General features: G+C 43.3%; 2 protein-coding genes across 2 annotated transcripts in view; one reads left to right on the top strand and one right to left on the bottom strand.

The window, feature by feature from the left end:
* GABRB3 (gamma-aminobutyric acid type A receptor subunit beta3) overlaps positions 1-4,828 on the bottom strand; it is a 200,876-nt gene extending 196,048 nt beyond the window's left edge. The window contains exon 1 of the mRNA XM_039548258.1: positions 4,318-4,828. Within this exon, the coding sequence (XP_039404192.1) occupies positions 4,318-4,418 (101 nt within the window). The 5' untranslated portion in view covers positions 4,419-4,828. The remainder of the gene's footprint in view (positions 1-4,317) is intronic.
* The window catches only part of GABRA5 (gamma-aminobutyric acid type A receptor subunit alpha5), a 56,667-nt gene extending 43,911 nt beyond the window's left edge, over positions 1-12,756 (top strand). Inside the window, exons 8-11 of the mRNA XM_039548269.1 lie at positions 2,776-2,919; positions 8,661-8,813; positions 10,081-10,292; positions 11,219-12,756. Of these exons, the coding sequence (XP_039404203.1) occupies positions 2,776-2,919; positions 8,661-8,813; positions 10,081-10,292; positions 11,219-11,521 (812 nt within the window). The 3' untranslated portion in view covers positions 11,522-12,756. The remainder of the gene's footprint in view (positions 1-2,775; positions 2,920-8,660; positions 8,814-10,080; positions 10,293-11,218) is intronic.
* The last annotated feature ends 4,688 nt before the right edge of the window (positions 12,757-17,444 follow it).

The following is a 17,444-nucleotide window of genomic DNA, read 5'->3' as shown; positions in this document are numbered from 1 at the left end:
GATTGCAATTTGAGTGAATTTGGTTACAGTACTTCTCATTGGGAAGCATCTAGTCAGGATGAATTAATGTGTGTCATCATCAGGAAACAAGGACAAACCCAATTATCCTTGTGTTTGGGATCGTTGCAGAGACAGGAAAGTTCTGAGTTGGGATGCAGCTAGATCATCCCAGAAAAAAAAAAAAATCCAATGCTGTTATTTGGAGGGGGGTTTTTTGTCAAATTCTCTGACAATCCCAAATCTACCTAAACAAATCCCACATTCCTTGGGGATCTCAGCACATGAACAATATGTACGAGAGAAGCATTTAAAAAAGGAGGGGTTTCTGTGTAATTTTTTAAAATGGACCCATCCCCTCCCACTTGTCTGCTCCAGATCTGGCTTTGAAATTATTTACAGCACGTTGTGAACTTGTAGTCATCTCAGAGATAATGAAGTATCTCAGCTTGAAAGGGAAGGTGAAGTTCCATTACTTTTTGTGATGCAAATATTTTGAAATAGGGAAGACATTCCTTCTTAGCCTTTCAAAGCAGATCATGACATGTAATTACAGTAATTTTACTGCAGAGCTACAAATACAAGCATAAGAAAGGCATGTGGGCAGTCCTGCATGGCTAACAAAGGATGAAAAATTTGTAGGTCCTCAGCTTCCAAACCCAGGACCAGCTACAGCCCTGGATACAGCAGCAACTGTCAGATACATGACAAAAAAAAGATTTCAAATTACCATTATCCTCGTAGTGACAGTAGTTCATTTTTTTTTTTTTTTTTCTCAGAAGTTATCCATTGTATAATTACCCAGTTAGAAAGTTCTGCCCTGTTCTCTGTCTGAACCTGCCTGGAACCATCTTTAAGGCAACTTTTGTGATTAGTCCAAGAGATTCACCCTGGTTTCAGATTCCTGTATGCAAGTACCTATACTCAGAGCTTGAGCTACGTCTCAGCTTTTTGTCAGTGAGCTGAATAAGCTGAGCTGGTAAAGTGTCAAATCACAACTTATTTTCCAGTCCCTGGAGATGCTTGTAACCTTCTTTTGAACTCTCCCCCTCTCTGTCCTCATTATTTCTGTGTGTTTTCTCAGATGTGGATGAATAGCCATACACAGTCAGAGCAAAGGTGTATCTAGCTAGTGTCCTGCCTCCCATATATGACACAGTAACTTTAATAACAGTGCAAAGAAGGTGCTGCTTTCTTCCCTGCTACCTGGTCTAGCATTCAAGTGAAGTTCATCGTGCTACACATGTGTGCTCTTAGCCTGAACTGGGATCATTTCCCATTTTCTGCTTGACATTCCTGGTTGTATAGATCCAGGGATCACCTTAGCATATTTCTTGCCCTTTCAGTGCCTCAGAAGCTCATGTTGACCCACTGCCTGTGACCCAATGCCTGTGAATTTTTTATAAGTCCTCCATGGAGCTGTACCTTTCCAAGACCACTCACTTGCTGTAGCAAACAAAACATGCAATCCGATGGAGCGAGTACATATCCTTCAGCCTAGCCTGCTGTCCTTGATTTTCAAGTCCTGATCTGGAAAGCCACCATATGTTGTCTCCTGAACTAGGATGTCAGGTTTTTTCCAGAAAGAAACATTCTGCACTCCCACCTTCCAAGTTAAAAAGTGCAGAAGGTGAGATATTAATATTTGACTTCACACCACTTTGAAGCCTACCTGCTTTTCACCTTCCATTTGGAGAGTAGGCCTTGCCTGCTTTCCAGAGATTTTAGTACAATGTACTCTAGCCTACTGTAACATGGTTGCAGGAATGTGACCTTTGCTTTCAATGATAGAGGAGTTCTAAAAAGTGTGAGAGCTACTTAAATAAAATATAATTAAATATCGAGTCGACTCCTGGGGTTTTTGAGACCATCTGCAGAGGCGGCTTAAAAACTAAACCCAGCATTGACTGTCTGTAAAAGAAAACTGAGGTTCTGTTATAACACTATCACCACTCTGGGTGTTAGGGCATTAAAGTTACAGCAGCATTATAGAGGAAGGAATGAGTTGGCAGTACTGCGACTACATTTAATTCCTAGGACTTCTAAATGAACATGAGAGAAATCACATACATATCTGCGGTTGTGCAGGTGTTTCCACAGCACCACCCATTTGCTCTGCTATGCACAAACACCTACCCTCTCCTTGCAGCTCCCTGCCCCATTCCTGCTCTCCTTCAGGCATTCTCACCCCTGCATCCTGTGTCTGCTCTTCCGCATCACAGGCACAGGCAGACACATTCCAGCTTCCTTTATCCACATGCAAGGCCTGTGCCCTCATCCACACATACGTATTCCAGTTAGTGCATACACACCAGACTCTGCACTTGCACATGGCATCACTTAGAATTTTATCCTGGAGACAGGACAAGACACAGAAGGTCCCTGTTGTCCTGGCATTCAAGGTGTCTGAGTCCTTTTGAGGGGGAACTTCAGCAAAATACCTTTTGCAGCTTGATGGGGTTTAGGAACCACTAGTGAGGTAAGTATAGGTCTGAGTTGCTCTTTCCCAAACTGAGTGGTTGTGATGGATTATATTTATACCTCCACTGTTCCAGCCTTTCACAAACCATCCCACACATCTCTTATATTAGAAGGCTTCAACCTAATATTTTTTGAGCTGGGCATACGGGATCATGATTATATAATCTTTATTTGTTTTTCTCCATTCACTCTCACTCCTCCATTCTTCTCTCTCCCTGTCATTATCATTCAAGGATCCACTAAAATATTACACAGTGGTTTTTACTCCTTACTGTCTTCTTTCCCCTTTGTTGGCAGATGCTTATCCCAATTCTGAAGTGATCTATGTGTGGACTAACAGCACCACAACATCTGTGGTAGTGGCCGAAGATGGCTCACGACTTAACCAGTACCACCTGATGGGACAAACTGTGGGAACGGAAAACATCAGCACCAGTACAGGTAGGGGGAATATTCCCATCCCACGGTTGCTGATAGCTGGAGCAGGAGGGGAGATTCATAGGCTCTGGTTATTTTGCAATAAGGCTAGGGAAGCATCTGTGGGATGCGGAGTGCTAGGGAGATCCTGTGCAGGTTCAGGGCCACTTAGCAGAGGCATTTAAACACTGAGAGAGTTATGTGCTGGCTATAAGGTACATCGCACGACTGTGGCTGAAGATACATCCAAGTTCCTGCTATTTACAGGAGTGCCAGAGAAGCTGCACGCAGTTTCTTGGCGATCGCCCTTGCTGAGGCTGCCAGCGCTATTGCTGGCTTATTTCCCCGTGGGAGGAACCACCCTGGAGGCAAACACCACCCACGCATTTGATCCGTTTCAATCATCGCTTTAAAATGATTGCTTGATGAAACTGCGTCGGGGGGAAGGGGATGGGGGGGCGAGGACGGGACTGTGGCATGGCGTGGCATGGCTCTGCAGCGTGTCCGGGGGACCACGTGGCCGGAGAGGAGGTGCAAACCCCGAGGATTCCCATTCCCTCTCGGGCTGCAAGCGGAGGCGCCAGATGTGGCAGCATTAGGGAGACAAAGAAGCTTTAATCCCAGGCCGGGCATCCACGTGAGCCATGCCCCCCTGCTTCTTAAGGCTCCCACGCAAGGGCAGCCCTGGGTGTGCATTGGTGGGGGGGGGGACTCCCGGGGGGGTCGGGGCCAGGACAAGGGATCACGTGCACTCAGTAGGACGGGGGCTTAACCAGGTTACACAATGCACTCGGCTGGAGAGCATTACTGGCATCCAGCGAAGGGCGGGGGGAGAGGTGGAAATGAAGCAGCCTGCCATGAAGAAAAGGGGGATTTCCACTGCTGGTGGGTGCCAGGGGCTTGGGTTGGGGAAAGGGGTAGCCTGCAGCAACATGCCTGGGAGCAATTCCTGCAGTATATCCCAGCAGGGTCTGCTGGTGATATACTGTGTCCCCGGTGAAAAATGATGGGCAGAGTTGCAGAGGACAAAGTATAGATTAAATGAAGGACCTCTTACTATCTTTAGGAAATTTAGGAGACATGAAAACAGGTACATGTACACTTGCAGACAAAGTTAGTTGAACTGAAACATGAAGATGCATAAAGCTTTGTGCTCCAACTGGAAAATAAAGAGGGAGCATCTGAGCTTGCCTTTTGTGCTCCAGAAAGGACGCAAAGGCTTGCCTTGGGCAGCCACTAAATTTGACTGCCATCTCCATCCTATAGACATTCACCTCCCTTACCCATTTCAGAGACATAAAGCTGATGCTAAAGCAAAGGTTTGTAAAGTCAAGAGAAACATATAGACAGAGTGGTCACTTTTGCAGAAAAAGAACGAGTACACTATCTCTCATTAAAGAGTAAAGGCACTTTTTTCCTTACCAGTTCACCATCATAGCCGCGTTGTTTTCCGCAATGAATGGCAGCTCCCCTCTCGCCTTCATTGTTGCCAAGAAAAAGATCCAAAGGATGTACTGGAGCATCTCCTACAACTTCGTCCTGCTCCTCAGAGCAAGAAAACCATCCAGCCCAGGCAGCGAGTGCTCCAGTGTGTCAGCTCCAGGCCACTTCCAGTTTGCCGCTTTGCCTGTGAAAGCTCCTTGTGCTTCTCAGCCCAAAGGAAACACTTCAGACAAATCCCAAAGTTTCTGCACAGTAAACACCTCCCTCACATATTTAAGATTTATGCTAATAAATGCTGTGCTTCCAACGTCAAGATTTTATATTAATGTCCTGGGTTACATCTGGGCTGGCTGGATTCTGATTGCAGGGTGGATCACAAAGAGCAGGACACAGATTGTAACCAGGGATTAGCAAAATACAAAAATCCGATTTTGCACAGGGAAAGCATCAGTCAACGATGGATTTTCTGGACTTCATCAAGCTCGTAGGAGGCCAGTAATCAGCATTACTTACGAATGGCCATCGAAGGCATTTCTTCCTTCTGTTGAATTGTTGAACGTGAAAAAGAAAAACCAAATAGCTATTGCATAATCCAAGTGCTTGGATCTTTTGTGCCTTGTATGACACACAAGTCAAACTATGCAGCCCTTGCAGCTGCATAGATGAAATGTTTGTGTATGTCATAGGTGATTTATGCTCTTCTTTCTAGCAGTTCGTTTTTTTTTAAATGGAAGTGCCAGACCTGTACCAGTTCCTTGGGACTCTTGATTTTGTAGGCAAGCTGCTGTTTGGCTGGTTTCTCAGAAAAAAATACCCTGGCATTCCTAATTCTGTAGCCAATCTTGAAATTTGGAACATTTTAGCCATGCCACAGAAAACAGCTCTGTCATGTGCCACCTGTTTGTTTTTTTGGCTGTTCGTTTTTTTGGGGTTTTTGGGGTTTATTTGCGCTAACATCCCCTAGTGTTATTCACCTGAAAGAAAGACATTTGACTACTCATACTGCTTCCAACAGAACCAACATCTGTTATGTCCTGGTGGTAAAAGTATTGAAAACAATCAGATATGAGATTTGAGTCCAAGTGGATCTTGCTGCTTTCCACAAATGGTTGCCCAGTTCTGTTCCCCATACCCAGAATCTCTCATAGCTAACTTAGGATCTGCAGTGGCACAAAACAAAACATAAACCCACTCTTTTATATACTGCCAGCTGGAGCCTGAGCTCTGTAATATCCAAAGCCTAAATAATAAAAGAATCATTCAGCTCTTCATTTTGAACCAAATAATTCTGATTTTTTCTTGAGATGAATCTTTCCCCAGTATCACTATGAAAGGGAACATGCATTTTTTATGGGCCAGAATATTCTGGATGTCAGCATAGTTAGGGAGGTGGCATCACAGACATAATGTCAGGATCTTGCCAGAGCAGCCATTGATAGAACTGAGTCCAGATATATCCAGTAAACAAACAAGCCTGGGGGCTGGTCTAGCCTCTTTAAAGTACTCAATTGAATCTCAGCATAATGGCAATGGAATAATATGTGTAAGATCCTGGAAAATCTGTAAGCATGATGTCCAGAACTCCATCAACTAGATACCAAAAAATACTGTAGCAGCTTTTAAAGCATAAAAAGCCCCTTAAGAGCAGCAGCAGCACGGTAGCACAGCTCCATGAAGAAGTGCAGCCATTTCTGCTCTAGGGCTTTTCATTAGAAACTAGATTTGGTTTTGTTTACTAACAATAATTTGTTTTCTGCAGTGATGAGTGGACCCCATCAGGAACAGGATTCTCTTTTAAGTGCTACATTAACCTATAACAAAAATTAGCTCTTGCTCAAGAAAGCTCATGGTCTAAGGATAAACAGAGGCCTTACAGAAGTAAAAGGGAGCTTTGCTGTTCCAACAGAGCCAGTATCTTGTTCTATAAACAGCAGGCCAACTCAGGCAGCTTTTAGCTTTACTTTAAGCAGCAGTCCCAAGGCATTAAAAACCAAGCTGTGGGGTTTTCTTAAGCCCCAAGTCTCCTGGAGAAAGTATTCCTAGTATAGGCATCTTTGAAAAGGACAGCATGGTAAATAAAAGAATATATTGTCTGGGAGAAGAGCAAGTACAAAATCATGGTGCTGTGATTATTTCAGTGGAGATAAGAGCTTTGATAGGTTAAAGAAAATGGTAAGCTAAAAATCAGCTGTGGAGGGCCATCAGAATGTAGGCATTCACTTTCTGTATTTTAAAAATGAAAAAAAAGAGGGTCCTGTTGCTCTTCTGAAGCTATGTAGATTCTTTTTTTTATGCCAGCTCTCAGAGCATACTGTCAAAATCAATAATGCACATTGTCACTCTGTAGAGAGCAGGGAAACTGTGAGTCAAACACATCCCAGTGCAGTAGCAACTGAGAAACAGATTACAGGCAGGCAGACCCTGCTGCTCCTGTCATATTTTATGGGTAATCCACAAACTAAATACTCCTAAATAAAGAGCAAGGGGGGTTCCTCCTGAGACCACTGCATATTCGGCCTGGTTCAAAATTGCACCAAATAGAAGGGAATTAGGCTTTGCTTTGCAGGGGTTTTCTCCCCAGTTTCACATCATTCCACATCACTCAGGGAACCGTTTCACCAGAAAATCAGACTCCAGAGAAAGACATAAAGATTTGGGCAGGATGTCAGTTAAAGTATTTCCGTGTTATTTCACGTTCTGTCTAATATCCTCAGCATGAGCAAGGTCTGTAAACTTGATGCAGAATAGCAGAGCTCCTGTAGCATAGTATATCAGTGCAGCTATACCTGCAAAACCCCATTCACTGTAAACCTGTTCCCTGCTAATTAGCCATATTGTCGCTTAGAAGTAATCTGCCAAATCTAATAGCTTAGTAATGCTGGCCACAGCTCAACTCAGGCTGTTCACTTAAGGCAGAATCAGTCTGTTAGGTATTTTCCTTTTGTGTATGTTCTATAGAGACTAACAGTCAAGTCTTGCAACAGAGATTATAGCTACAGTTGTTTTATTCTTGGAGGACAACATATATTTCAAAACAGGCATTACTCTGATTCATCAGTACCCAACTGAACGATGCATGCTTTTAAATTACTTTGATATCAGTGAAGAACTGTTAGGGCTTGAAGGGAGGATTGTTTTTTATTCTTACATTTTATTTTTACTGTTATTTTTCCTAGGCAAATAGTAGCATGCTTTTAGCTAGCAAGATTTTGGATTTGGGAGCAGTTACATCATGAATAGCCTTCAGTAACAACTACCTGATTTTCTAGAAACACTCTGAAAGAACCAGGGAGCAGTTACCACCAGGAATAGCCCTCAGTAACAACTATATGGTTTTCCAGGAACAATCTGAAAGAACTGGCTGAAGTTTGATTTTTTCTGAAACATTAGGGAAGGTGACAGCTGGTCTGTAGATTTTTGAGTGCATTTTTTTAGGCTTTTATTGAAATTCAGAGAAGCCAATAAAAGGCATATTAAGGCAATGCTGTGAATTTGACATATGAAAAAAAATGGAATTTAGCACTGCTGTGGCAGGTTTTAGGGAGTGCTACATGCAGGCAGTACAATATTCATTGCACAGGTGAACAAGACAGGACACAATATCTGTCCAGAAACAGATAATCTTTCTAAGGGCTAAAGTGTTCCAAATTCTAGGAACACTGAATGCACTAGAGGGATTTTTTTTTTCCTGGTGCAGCAATCTGAAGAGTTTGGGTACTCAGATCAGGACGACATCCCAGGATCCATGTGCAAAGTGGCAGTTCTTGCAGAAGATGCTGGGACTGCCAGTCCCTGAAGTGTGGAGCAGAAGGAGTGTATGGACACATTTTCATTCTTGAAAACTGATGGCTTGGCCATAACAGTTTCCCTAATGAGGTTAAATCCTGCTGCTAAATCAGGTTTCTAAGAGTCGAGGGCCTTAATTGTTACTACACTACGAGAGTTTGAATTGTTACTATGCTACGAGAGTTTGTAGGACTGAGTCAAAACCAGACAGTGTTGAGGCAGTGCCAGCACACCAGATTTTTTAAGCCTGTGAACATCACAACATTCCAGGTGCATAGGAGGACTGCAGCTTTTCAGTGTAATAGAAATAGTAGTCATTGTCTTCTGCTTTGGAGACTGGATGTGAAGACTATGAGGATGTAGCAGCATCTCTGTCTCAAGTCTTGGTTTTTCACCGTGAAAAAATCCAGACATTTTTCATGCAATTAAGAATGGCTGAGTGGTATCCTCAAATGGGGGTTGGAGCTGGCCTCTTTCAGTCCCTAAATCAGTAAGCCTTCTTTATTTTACTCACATGCACATTCTTCTTCTTCTAGGTGAATATACTATTATGACAGCCCATTTTCATCTGAAAAGAAAAATTGGTTATTTTGTCATCCAAACGTACCTTCCTTGCATTATGACTGTGATCTTATCGCAAGTATCATTTTGGCTAAACAGAGAATCTGTCCCTGCTAGAACTGTCTTTGGTGAGTATCCCACTTTCTCCTAGAACACAGGTAGGATCTTTGCGGCTTGTGAAAGTGATTTGCTGTTACAAAACCACAGTTCACTACTGTTTATTTCTGCTTGAGATGTTGTAAATGTTTTCTCATTCTCTTCCGGTTTAAACTCAAAACAAATTTAAAAGCCCTGTCTGGGCTGTTTTTGTAAAGTTATGATAGAAATTGGTCAATCAGTTATGTGAAAGTTAGGGACAGAAGAAAGAAGAATCAAATTGGTGTGATTTGTGTTGGGTTTTTTCCACTTGGATGGATACTGGATGGTTTAGAAAAGATATATGGATTATCATATTTAATATATACCCTAGCTAAGCATTTGAAGCAGATATCACTTCAATACATTTTGTTTATCTTCATTGTAGGATGTTTATCTGGGAAAACCATGTAGAGGTTAATTAGTGACAGTTATCTCTACTACTGTAAAACAAATTAATATGACTTTGCATTTAGAAAATGTATATTTACTGAAGAAACTGTTATGGAAAAAACCTTTAGGGTGTCATTAAATTACTTGATTTATCACTAGAAGATTGCAGAAAATAAGCACTTTCTTAAGTGAAGGTTGATGAAATACAAAATTTTTACTAGATAAAAACAAGGGGAGTGGGAACAGTTTACTAAGTAAAACTTTGTTCAGCTATTTTAAAGGAGTCACTCTTCTGTACAAGCCTCCTGAAGTCAGTTGGCAGCTTTGTTCAAAAATCAGCTCAGCAAGCTGTATGGGGAGAATACAGGTAGTAGCATCACTTTGCTGACTTCGCTGACACTAGGTTTACAAAGCTGTAACTGAGAGTTAAGTTTTTTGCTCTTGGGGAAATCTTTCTACAGATGAAAGCAGGGGCTGTTTTGTCATTTACTGTCATACGGGAAAGGAGGAGCTACAGTCAAGGAAACCAGTAACAGTCAGCAATTTCATACGTGCAATCTCTGTATAAGAAAACAAAATATGTAATCCCGCTTCACTCTAACAGTTATAAACCCTGGGCTTATGTTACCCTAAAAATACTTATTTAAATACACTACAGCTAGAACTAACCAGAACTCCATAGAATAAAACATCTGAGGATGAAGGCTTTCATTTTTTCTTTCTCTGTCAAACTGTGGTATGCAAACACTGATTGATTTCATGTGGCCTTCTTAGGTATCCTCCTGAATTGGGACCTGCTCATAACTCATTTGGGATCTCATAAGGGTTAGCAAACTGATCTCTGACTCTTATTTTTTTTCTTTGCAGGAGTAACAACAGTCCTCACCATGACCACCTTAAGTATCAGTGCCCGTAACTCTTTGCCAAAAGTGGCCTATGCTACTGCAATGGACTGGTTTATAGCTGTTTGCTATGCCTTTGTATTTTCTGCATTGATTGAATTTGCAACAGTCAACTATTTCACCAAGAGGAGTTGGGCATGGGATGGCAAAAAAGCCCAGGAAGCTGCGAAAATCAAGGTGTTTAACTTATGTTTTTTAAATACCTAAAATAAAAAGTAGGTATTCAGCATAGTTGAAATAACTGAACGGTCAATTTTCAGCTTCTTTGTGAGAAAGGTATTTAATTACCTCATGACATACTTTTACCTTCCTGTAGAGAAAAATTTTCAAGGAAATATGGTGCCTTCTCTTCACGGAGATAAACTACCAGTCTCTATCATCCGTATGAAGAGGACTGTTTACAGAAGCACATTGGGCATTGAGTACATGGGGCATGGGATTTCAGTGATTAGACTTCTGATAATAGCGGACATACGCTATGAAACTTATCTCTGCAGAGCCCTCCCTGTGTGCTCTCCTAAATAAATAACAAAGCTCACACTGAGCTCCGTGAGTCGGGGTCCCACCACAGTGAAAAAAGGAACCAAAGACTGGTTCTGTGAAAACAAAAACCTGTGAGTTTCATGCTGAAATGAACTTTTGGGATAGGACTGACTCTTAGTAAACCATCTCCTAGAGAGCTCGTTCCCACAGGCATCCCAAAAGAGCCTTATAAAGAGGGCAAGCTGGCAGGGGCAATGAGCCCTTCCCCACACTCTTTGCAGCAGCTGGGGAAATGAGGTTCACATCTTGTCAGCTGTCTGTGGGGCAGCAACCTCTGCAGATGCAAGACCACATCTCACTGACAAAAGCTGCTAATGCACATGCCAGGTGGGATGTGGGTCCAGCCAGTGAATCTCAGCTTTCTCCATCAGGGAAGGTCTCACCTGAGTAAGGGCTACAAAATCAAGGGAGAAACATCTGTTTGATAGACAAAGTCAGAATAGCCAACAGGCATTTACTAGCATGCTTGATTATGGTGCTCAGCTTTCTGTGTCAGTAACTTGAGAATGTGTTTCCACTTTCTGTTCTTGTGGTATAACATTTTTTTCTTTACACTGCAGAAAAAAGAGCGCAACTTGCTGGGAAATAAGCCAACTAATACCTACAGCACTGGGAAGATGACTCCTGCACCAAACATGCCAAAGGACTCAGCCCCATCTGTCATCTCAAACACTACATCTGCTCCAGTGAAGCCTGCAGAAGAAAAGCCTGCTGAAAGCAAAAAGACTTACAACAGCATCAGTAAGATTGACAAAATGTCCCGGATAATTTTTCCAGTGCTGTTTGGAACTTTTAACTTAGTTTACTGGGCCACATATTTGAATAGGGAGCCTGTTATTAAAGGTGCCAATTCTCCAAAATAAACTGAAGTACTCTGGAGCCACATGTGAGCCATACTTACAAAGCAGATGCTACCAAGGAAAATTTGAGATCCAGATGACTTTCTACGTTTGGGCAATATTCTTCAGGAAATTTTTTGCATGTTTAATAATATGTACAAATAATATTGCCTTGATTGTTTCTACATGTAACCTCAGATGTTTTGGAGACGATTATATTACTTACAGCAACGGATCTTTATAAAAGATCAGAAGACATTGAACATGGCTTCTTTGCTGCTGAGTATCTTGCATTGATAGTTTACAAATAAAATAAGTTATATTTTTTAACTGTTCAAGTGTACTACATATCGTGGTTTTTATACTTCAGATGTACAGTCATACAAATATGGGCTTAACCTATATTTTACAGAAGAGCTCCACTATTGTCATCTGATAAGTTACTGAGTAACGCCAGTTGTAAATGTGCCAAATTATTAAGTGTAGGGCTATGTTTGAGAACCTTTACTAGTTACAGGTAGTGCATTATTCCACAGACAAAACTGCTCAGCCCAATTTTCATTGGAAGTTTAATACAATGCAGTAAATCCTAATGGCACTATGATGATTTTCACTGCTTGAGACTCTAGCTTGCAGCAAAATAACATAGGGAGCAGGATGCTACTTGTGTAAATAAAGATGATGGAATCTTGCCCTTAAATGAAAATACAAAGTTTGTTTGGATTTTGCATTCCAAGGAATTCTCTCTAATGATTTTCAGTATTTATTCCAAAACTTAAGAATTATATTGCATGAAATTAACATAGATTAGGAACATACTTGTGCAAATAAAACTTCTAAGAACAGCAGTAGACATTTTAATCAGAGTAAAGTAAATTATGTTTGGACATTTTTCCAAGAAGAAGACTGTGTTATATTAGCAGAGATTAACAGAAAAGAATTACAGTAATTCTGCAATAATTATTACTTGTTTCCCACTGCAAAAACCAATCAGCCAACACTAGGAAGTGTGATCAGAAAAAAAAGATGTGCTTCACTACAGCAAGGTGTTTCAGAGACAATATTGACAGAAAGGTCTTTGTACTGTCCATCAGAAACTTTTCTATAAAACTCCTTGCTGCTGACAATGTGTTTTGCTTTCACAATGAATGAAAAAACGCAAGTCTGAGTTTTCAGCTCTTTCTTCCTTGGCATCCTTTAATTGTTCCAGAAGCTTTTGTAATTAAATCTTAATGTTTAAATAAAAAATGCATATAACATTTGATTGCAAAATGTCATTCTTATACTGGTTATCATTTTCGAAAGACCAAAAATCACACCACAGAAGCTGAAAAATTAACTGGAAAGCACACATGCACACACTCAATCATGTGTGTACACGTGATATATCCTCTCTGTTGCCCAGAAAGGGACATTTCTTGAGTGAGGACAGTGAATCGAGTTGTTGCAGAATTAGGTGCTATCTCACTATGGAGCAACAGTCCCATGATCTTTTGGGGACAGAGTGGAGAATTCATGCTTCACTTTGAGGTGAGGGTGTGGTCTGGGACTAGGGAGTTGTTTGGCTTCTTTTGTGTCTTCTCTTCAACCTTTCCATTCCTAAACATTACCAAGAAAAAATCTCATACATCTATTCCTTTTTGCAGCTTTTTGTTTGATGCTGTGGAATGAGAAATTCACAAATTCTTGAGGGCAATGGAGAAGCCATGGGACTGAGCCAGGTACTGGATGCTGATAAACAGGAGCAAGGGAGGAGGCACGCCCATCTATTCAGTGCTAGCCTGAGCCAAGGTGAGGAGGTGGATCTTTGTTTTCATGTAGGCTTCCTGTGTGTCTCTGAGCAGCCACACACCTCCTTGTTCATCATCCCCTTGGGGGATCTCTTTGGCCCTTCAGGGAGCAAAATCCGTGAAAAATTGCAGTGCTTATTGGAAGGCAAAACTTTATAAAGTCCCTTGGCTATTCCAGGTGAAAAACTTGGAGAATTACATGACTGAGTTTTGTGAATGAGAAGCTCAGAGCCATCTTTGGGTAGCATCTTCTCCAGGACAATTCTGGAGTCTGCCCCAGAGAGTTTCTGTATTTCGTTTTATTTGCTTACACCCAAGTCTGACTCTTACTCTGTATGACAGCATTATTTTCTGGTCTCCATTGTGGGACTCAGTGAAAGGACCTCTAAATCTGATTTATTTTACTTACATGGAAAGTCATCTTCAAGAAATATGGGTCTACCTGCAGCATGGGCTTGTGCATGAACACTAGGCATTGTTCCATAGTTTGGAGGATGCTTCAATAAGCCAATAGACTCCAGGCTGGAATACTTAAATGCCACTGCCTCGCATTACACACTACCTCACAATTTAAATCTCTGCGCAGTCGGTGGAACTGTTTGTGTGGGAGATCAGTGCTCACTGAGATGGCATCTGAACTGTGGGAGACAGAAGCATTTCCCAGGTCCTGGCTGAACCAGAACACCTTGTCCTGCCCCAGGCTGGGGTGGTGTCTGGATGTACGCCAACCCCTGTGATATCCCCTGGAAGTAGCTTGGGCTTTCAGGAGTGGAGTGAGCTGTGTCACTATCCCCAGCATGGGTGAACTGAGACCCTGCAAGACACAGCTACTTCACAGCTTAGTCATGGCCAAAGGGAGTAATAAATAGGAATTACTTCTCACTGAGTTTTTCGTGTATACTCTAATGAAAAAAGAGTTGAGAAGTGAATTACAGCAATTCAGCACTGTAGGGGAAGTGTGTGCAGGCTGCTACCAAATTTCCTTACTTGCACCCATTAGGAATAAAAGAACAAGTCAAACACAATGGAAAAGATTTTTAATTTCTGATATTTGAGCTGTGCCAGCTTACTTCAAGGATGAATGGAAGCAACAATGTATTTTTTAAAGCTGAACCCTCTTCTGTTATCTTGTGTTCTGCTTTTTTTCTAAATGGAATATGCCCTCTGTACAATAACTGAACATACTCGTACAAAACTGAGGAAGTAATGATTTTATGAAATAATCTCATCTTTCAAAAATTCTTGCCCAACATCTAAGTTAAACTTTGAAGAAAAATGAATGAAACTGCTTTGCTATTCATTCCATGCAGAGAAGATAAATGTAGCACTTTCACAGCTATTTGTTTTTTTAATCTGGAGATAAAGTTCTTTGTAATAAGGATGTTATTTCCCCTAACACCCTTGCTTCTCAGATTGGAATTGACACTGAAATGATAAAATTGCTTGAATTCTTTCTGATCTTTTATATGTTTTTATGTCCCTACAAATACTTAAGTATGGTGACTCTCAGATGACATCCTCACTTTACCCATTTTGCATCTTCCACTCTGTTGTTATAGTTCAATTTGTTCAATTTTGAGAAGATAGGGAGATTGGAAGTTAGATTTTTTGAAGCACAAAGGACTTCTGAAGGATCTTCCTAGGATTGCCCCTAACTTAGACTCAGGTGCAAGTGTCCCATTCTGTAATGCATTATTTCCTTTTCAGTGCCATCCTCAAAAGCAATTATCACTTTTCACAGTCATAGTGTCTTAAAAGTTGCTGCTTAAATTAGCCAAGCAAAGTAAAAAGGAAGAATATTGACTGAAGATACCAACTGATTTCAGTTAGATGAATTTGGAGAGTTTTTGAGAAATACTGATAGATTGGACTATGAATGGACTGGACCAACAATGATAGGCTGGATTTGTAGGTAGGAAAATTACTACACAGAGGGCAGTCCCCCCCCCATATAACTTATCACATATATGATAATAAATGTTGGAACCAGCCACCCAAGGCAGTTTTGGCCTCAGTGGATCCAGGCTCAGTTCTTCATTCACTGTGGGCTGGTGTTTTTTATGACCCCCGGACAACTGCTCAGGGGTGGTCTGGCCCCAGAAGAGCAGCCCTGCCTGCCCTGGATGCCCATGCTTCTGCCAGAAGTCTACGCAGAGCTGCTGAAAAGCTGCAGCACAGCAGCATCAGGAGGGATTCTCCCTATCCTGCCCATGAGCCAGAGAGCAGAGAGCCCTGTGCTGAAGGATAGAACTGAGGGCACACAGAAAGTGTCGGGACCTCTGAGGCTCAACTTCCTACCTCAAGGCTCCAGCAGGAGCAACAGAGACCTTCAGTAAGAATAAACTGGCTCAAACATCTTAGAAATCTCTAATAAGCCTTCAGCTGGAGGACTCCAGGAGCTGTAGGAGACAGGTTTCAGATCCTTTCCTTTTTTGTCTCAGAGCAGCCCCAGTTCCCTCCCGTGCTTCTCGTGGTATATAGGTAGCACTAGGGTGCCAGGAAAATCACCAGTAGGGCTCTCCTTCAACACTGAATCTCAGAAAAGTTCAGGTGCCCAAACTGTTCAGTGCTGGAGACAGGGACCCCAGTTCTAGCAAGTGAGGAATTCGATCCGTGAATCCCATTCCCTTCCTCAGCATTTCCCCCCTTATTTGTGCTAACTAGCTCCCTGCACAGCTACTTCCCCACTGCACAAGACATACCACAAAGGTATCCCTCAGGCTGAAAAGGTAGTCGCCTTCTGTGAAAATGCAATGAAAGGTAAGTTAAAATGTGGATGCATTTTGTTGTGCTGTAGAGTATCAATATTTTACTATCATTACAGGGCATGATAAAATGTTCTTTTGTTAAAACGTGTGCTGGATTATCATGACCCTTACCTGAATACACAGTTTGAAAAGGCTCGGCAAAGGCAGAGTGTGTTTAAAAGTAGAATAAAAGCAAGTGATTATGAAGAGGAGGAGCAGAAATGACCGAGGCATGAGGCGTAATGAAGAGTGGTGCTAAAGTATCCCTTTGGTATTAACACATAGCTCACCGAGGACAACAAAAAGAAAACCTTAAACCGTGTTCTTTTTTCTTACAGCCTGAGGTGAAGGAGGCAGTAATCAAAGAACCATATTGCTCCGATCGAGCCTTGGGGATTTCTGACACTCTGCAGGGAAAGAGGGGACACTTGTGAGGGTCTTTCTCGAGGTCTGAGTGACTGGATGGCCACATACAGCTCCGGTCACGGCGCACGGTCTCGGCGCAGGGGTAACCGAGAGCTCTGCCGCCGGCTGGAGGCAGCGCGGGGTGGGGGACCCGGCCCGATCCCTCGCGCTTCCCGTCGCCGCCGCCAGAGGATCCCGCCACCGCGGCAGGATGCGGTGAGGGCGGGATGGGGCTGGCGGGCGGGGAAGGGGCGGCGCGGCGCCGGACGGAGCCGCCGCTGCAGGGAAGCCACCCCCGGCCCCCTCCCCTGCCGCCCGGGGGTCTCCGCGGAGCAGGGCCGCCGAGAGCTGGGATGCGGAGCTGGACCTGCGCTCGCCATTTCTCTCGAAAATCGCCGCCGGGGTGTCTCTCCTCCGGGTCTTTTCTGCCACCTACCATTTGGCTCAGTCCTGCCGCCCACCCGGGCGGTGGCAGAGGCACGGCAGCCCCAAGCCCCCTCCCGCTGCCGGCAAAGCGAACTCCCCCGGCTCGGGAGAGCTCGGACCCTTCTCCGATGCTGCGGCGTCGCTCCAGCTGTTCGCGCTGCTGGGCTCCGAGGCCGGGCTAAGCTTTTATTTATTCAAATTGAGTGTGTGTGTGCATACACACATTTTTCTATATGGCCAGTGCAGGGGAGACCCCTCCTTGCGTGACGGGCGCTTCCCGTCCTTGCTTTCCAAACGCGCGGGCGCTGCGAGCTGGGACGTGGGAACCGCGACCTCGGAGCCCCAAATGGTGTTTGCATAATCAGCAGCCTTAAGGAAACCTTCAAGTGCCTGCAAGCTGTCGCCGAGCGGCGGTGCGGAGCCCCGTGCCGCCGGGACTCACCGGCGCCTGCGGGACTTTCTCGGGTCGCTGAGAGACGGCCGCTCCCCTGTTGGCCCCATCCCTCCTCCCGCCCGCCCCACAGCGCCCGTGTTCCCGCAAACTTCACATCAGCCCATCGGGGTGCTGCTTGACCGTCA

The sequence above is a fragment of the Corvus cornix genome, chromosome 1, assembly GCF_000738735.6.
Source record: "Corvus cornix cornix isolate S_Up_H32 chromosome 1, ASM73873v5, whole genome shotgun sequence".
NCBI classification, from domain to species: Eukaryota; Metazoa; Chordata; class Aves; order Passeriformes; family Corvidae; genus Corvus; species Corvus cornix.
The sequence above is the reverse complement of the archived record's forward strand: the minus strand, read 5'-3'. Positions and strand labels throughout refer to the sequence as shown.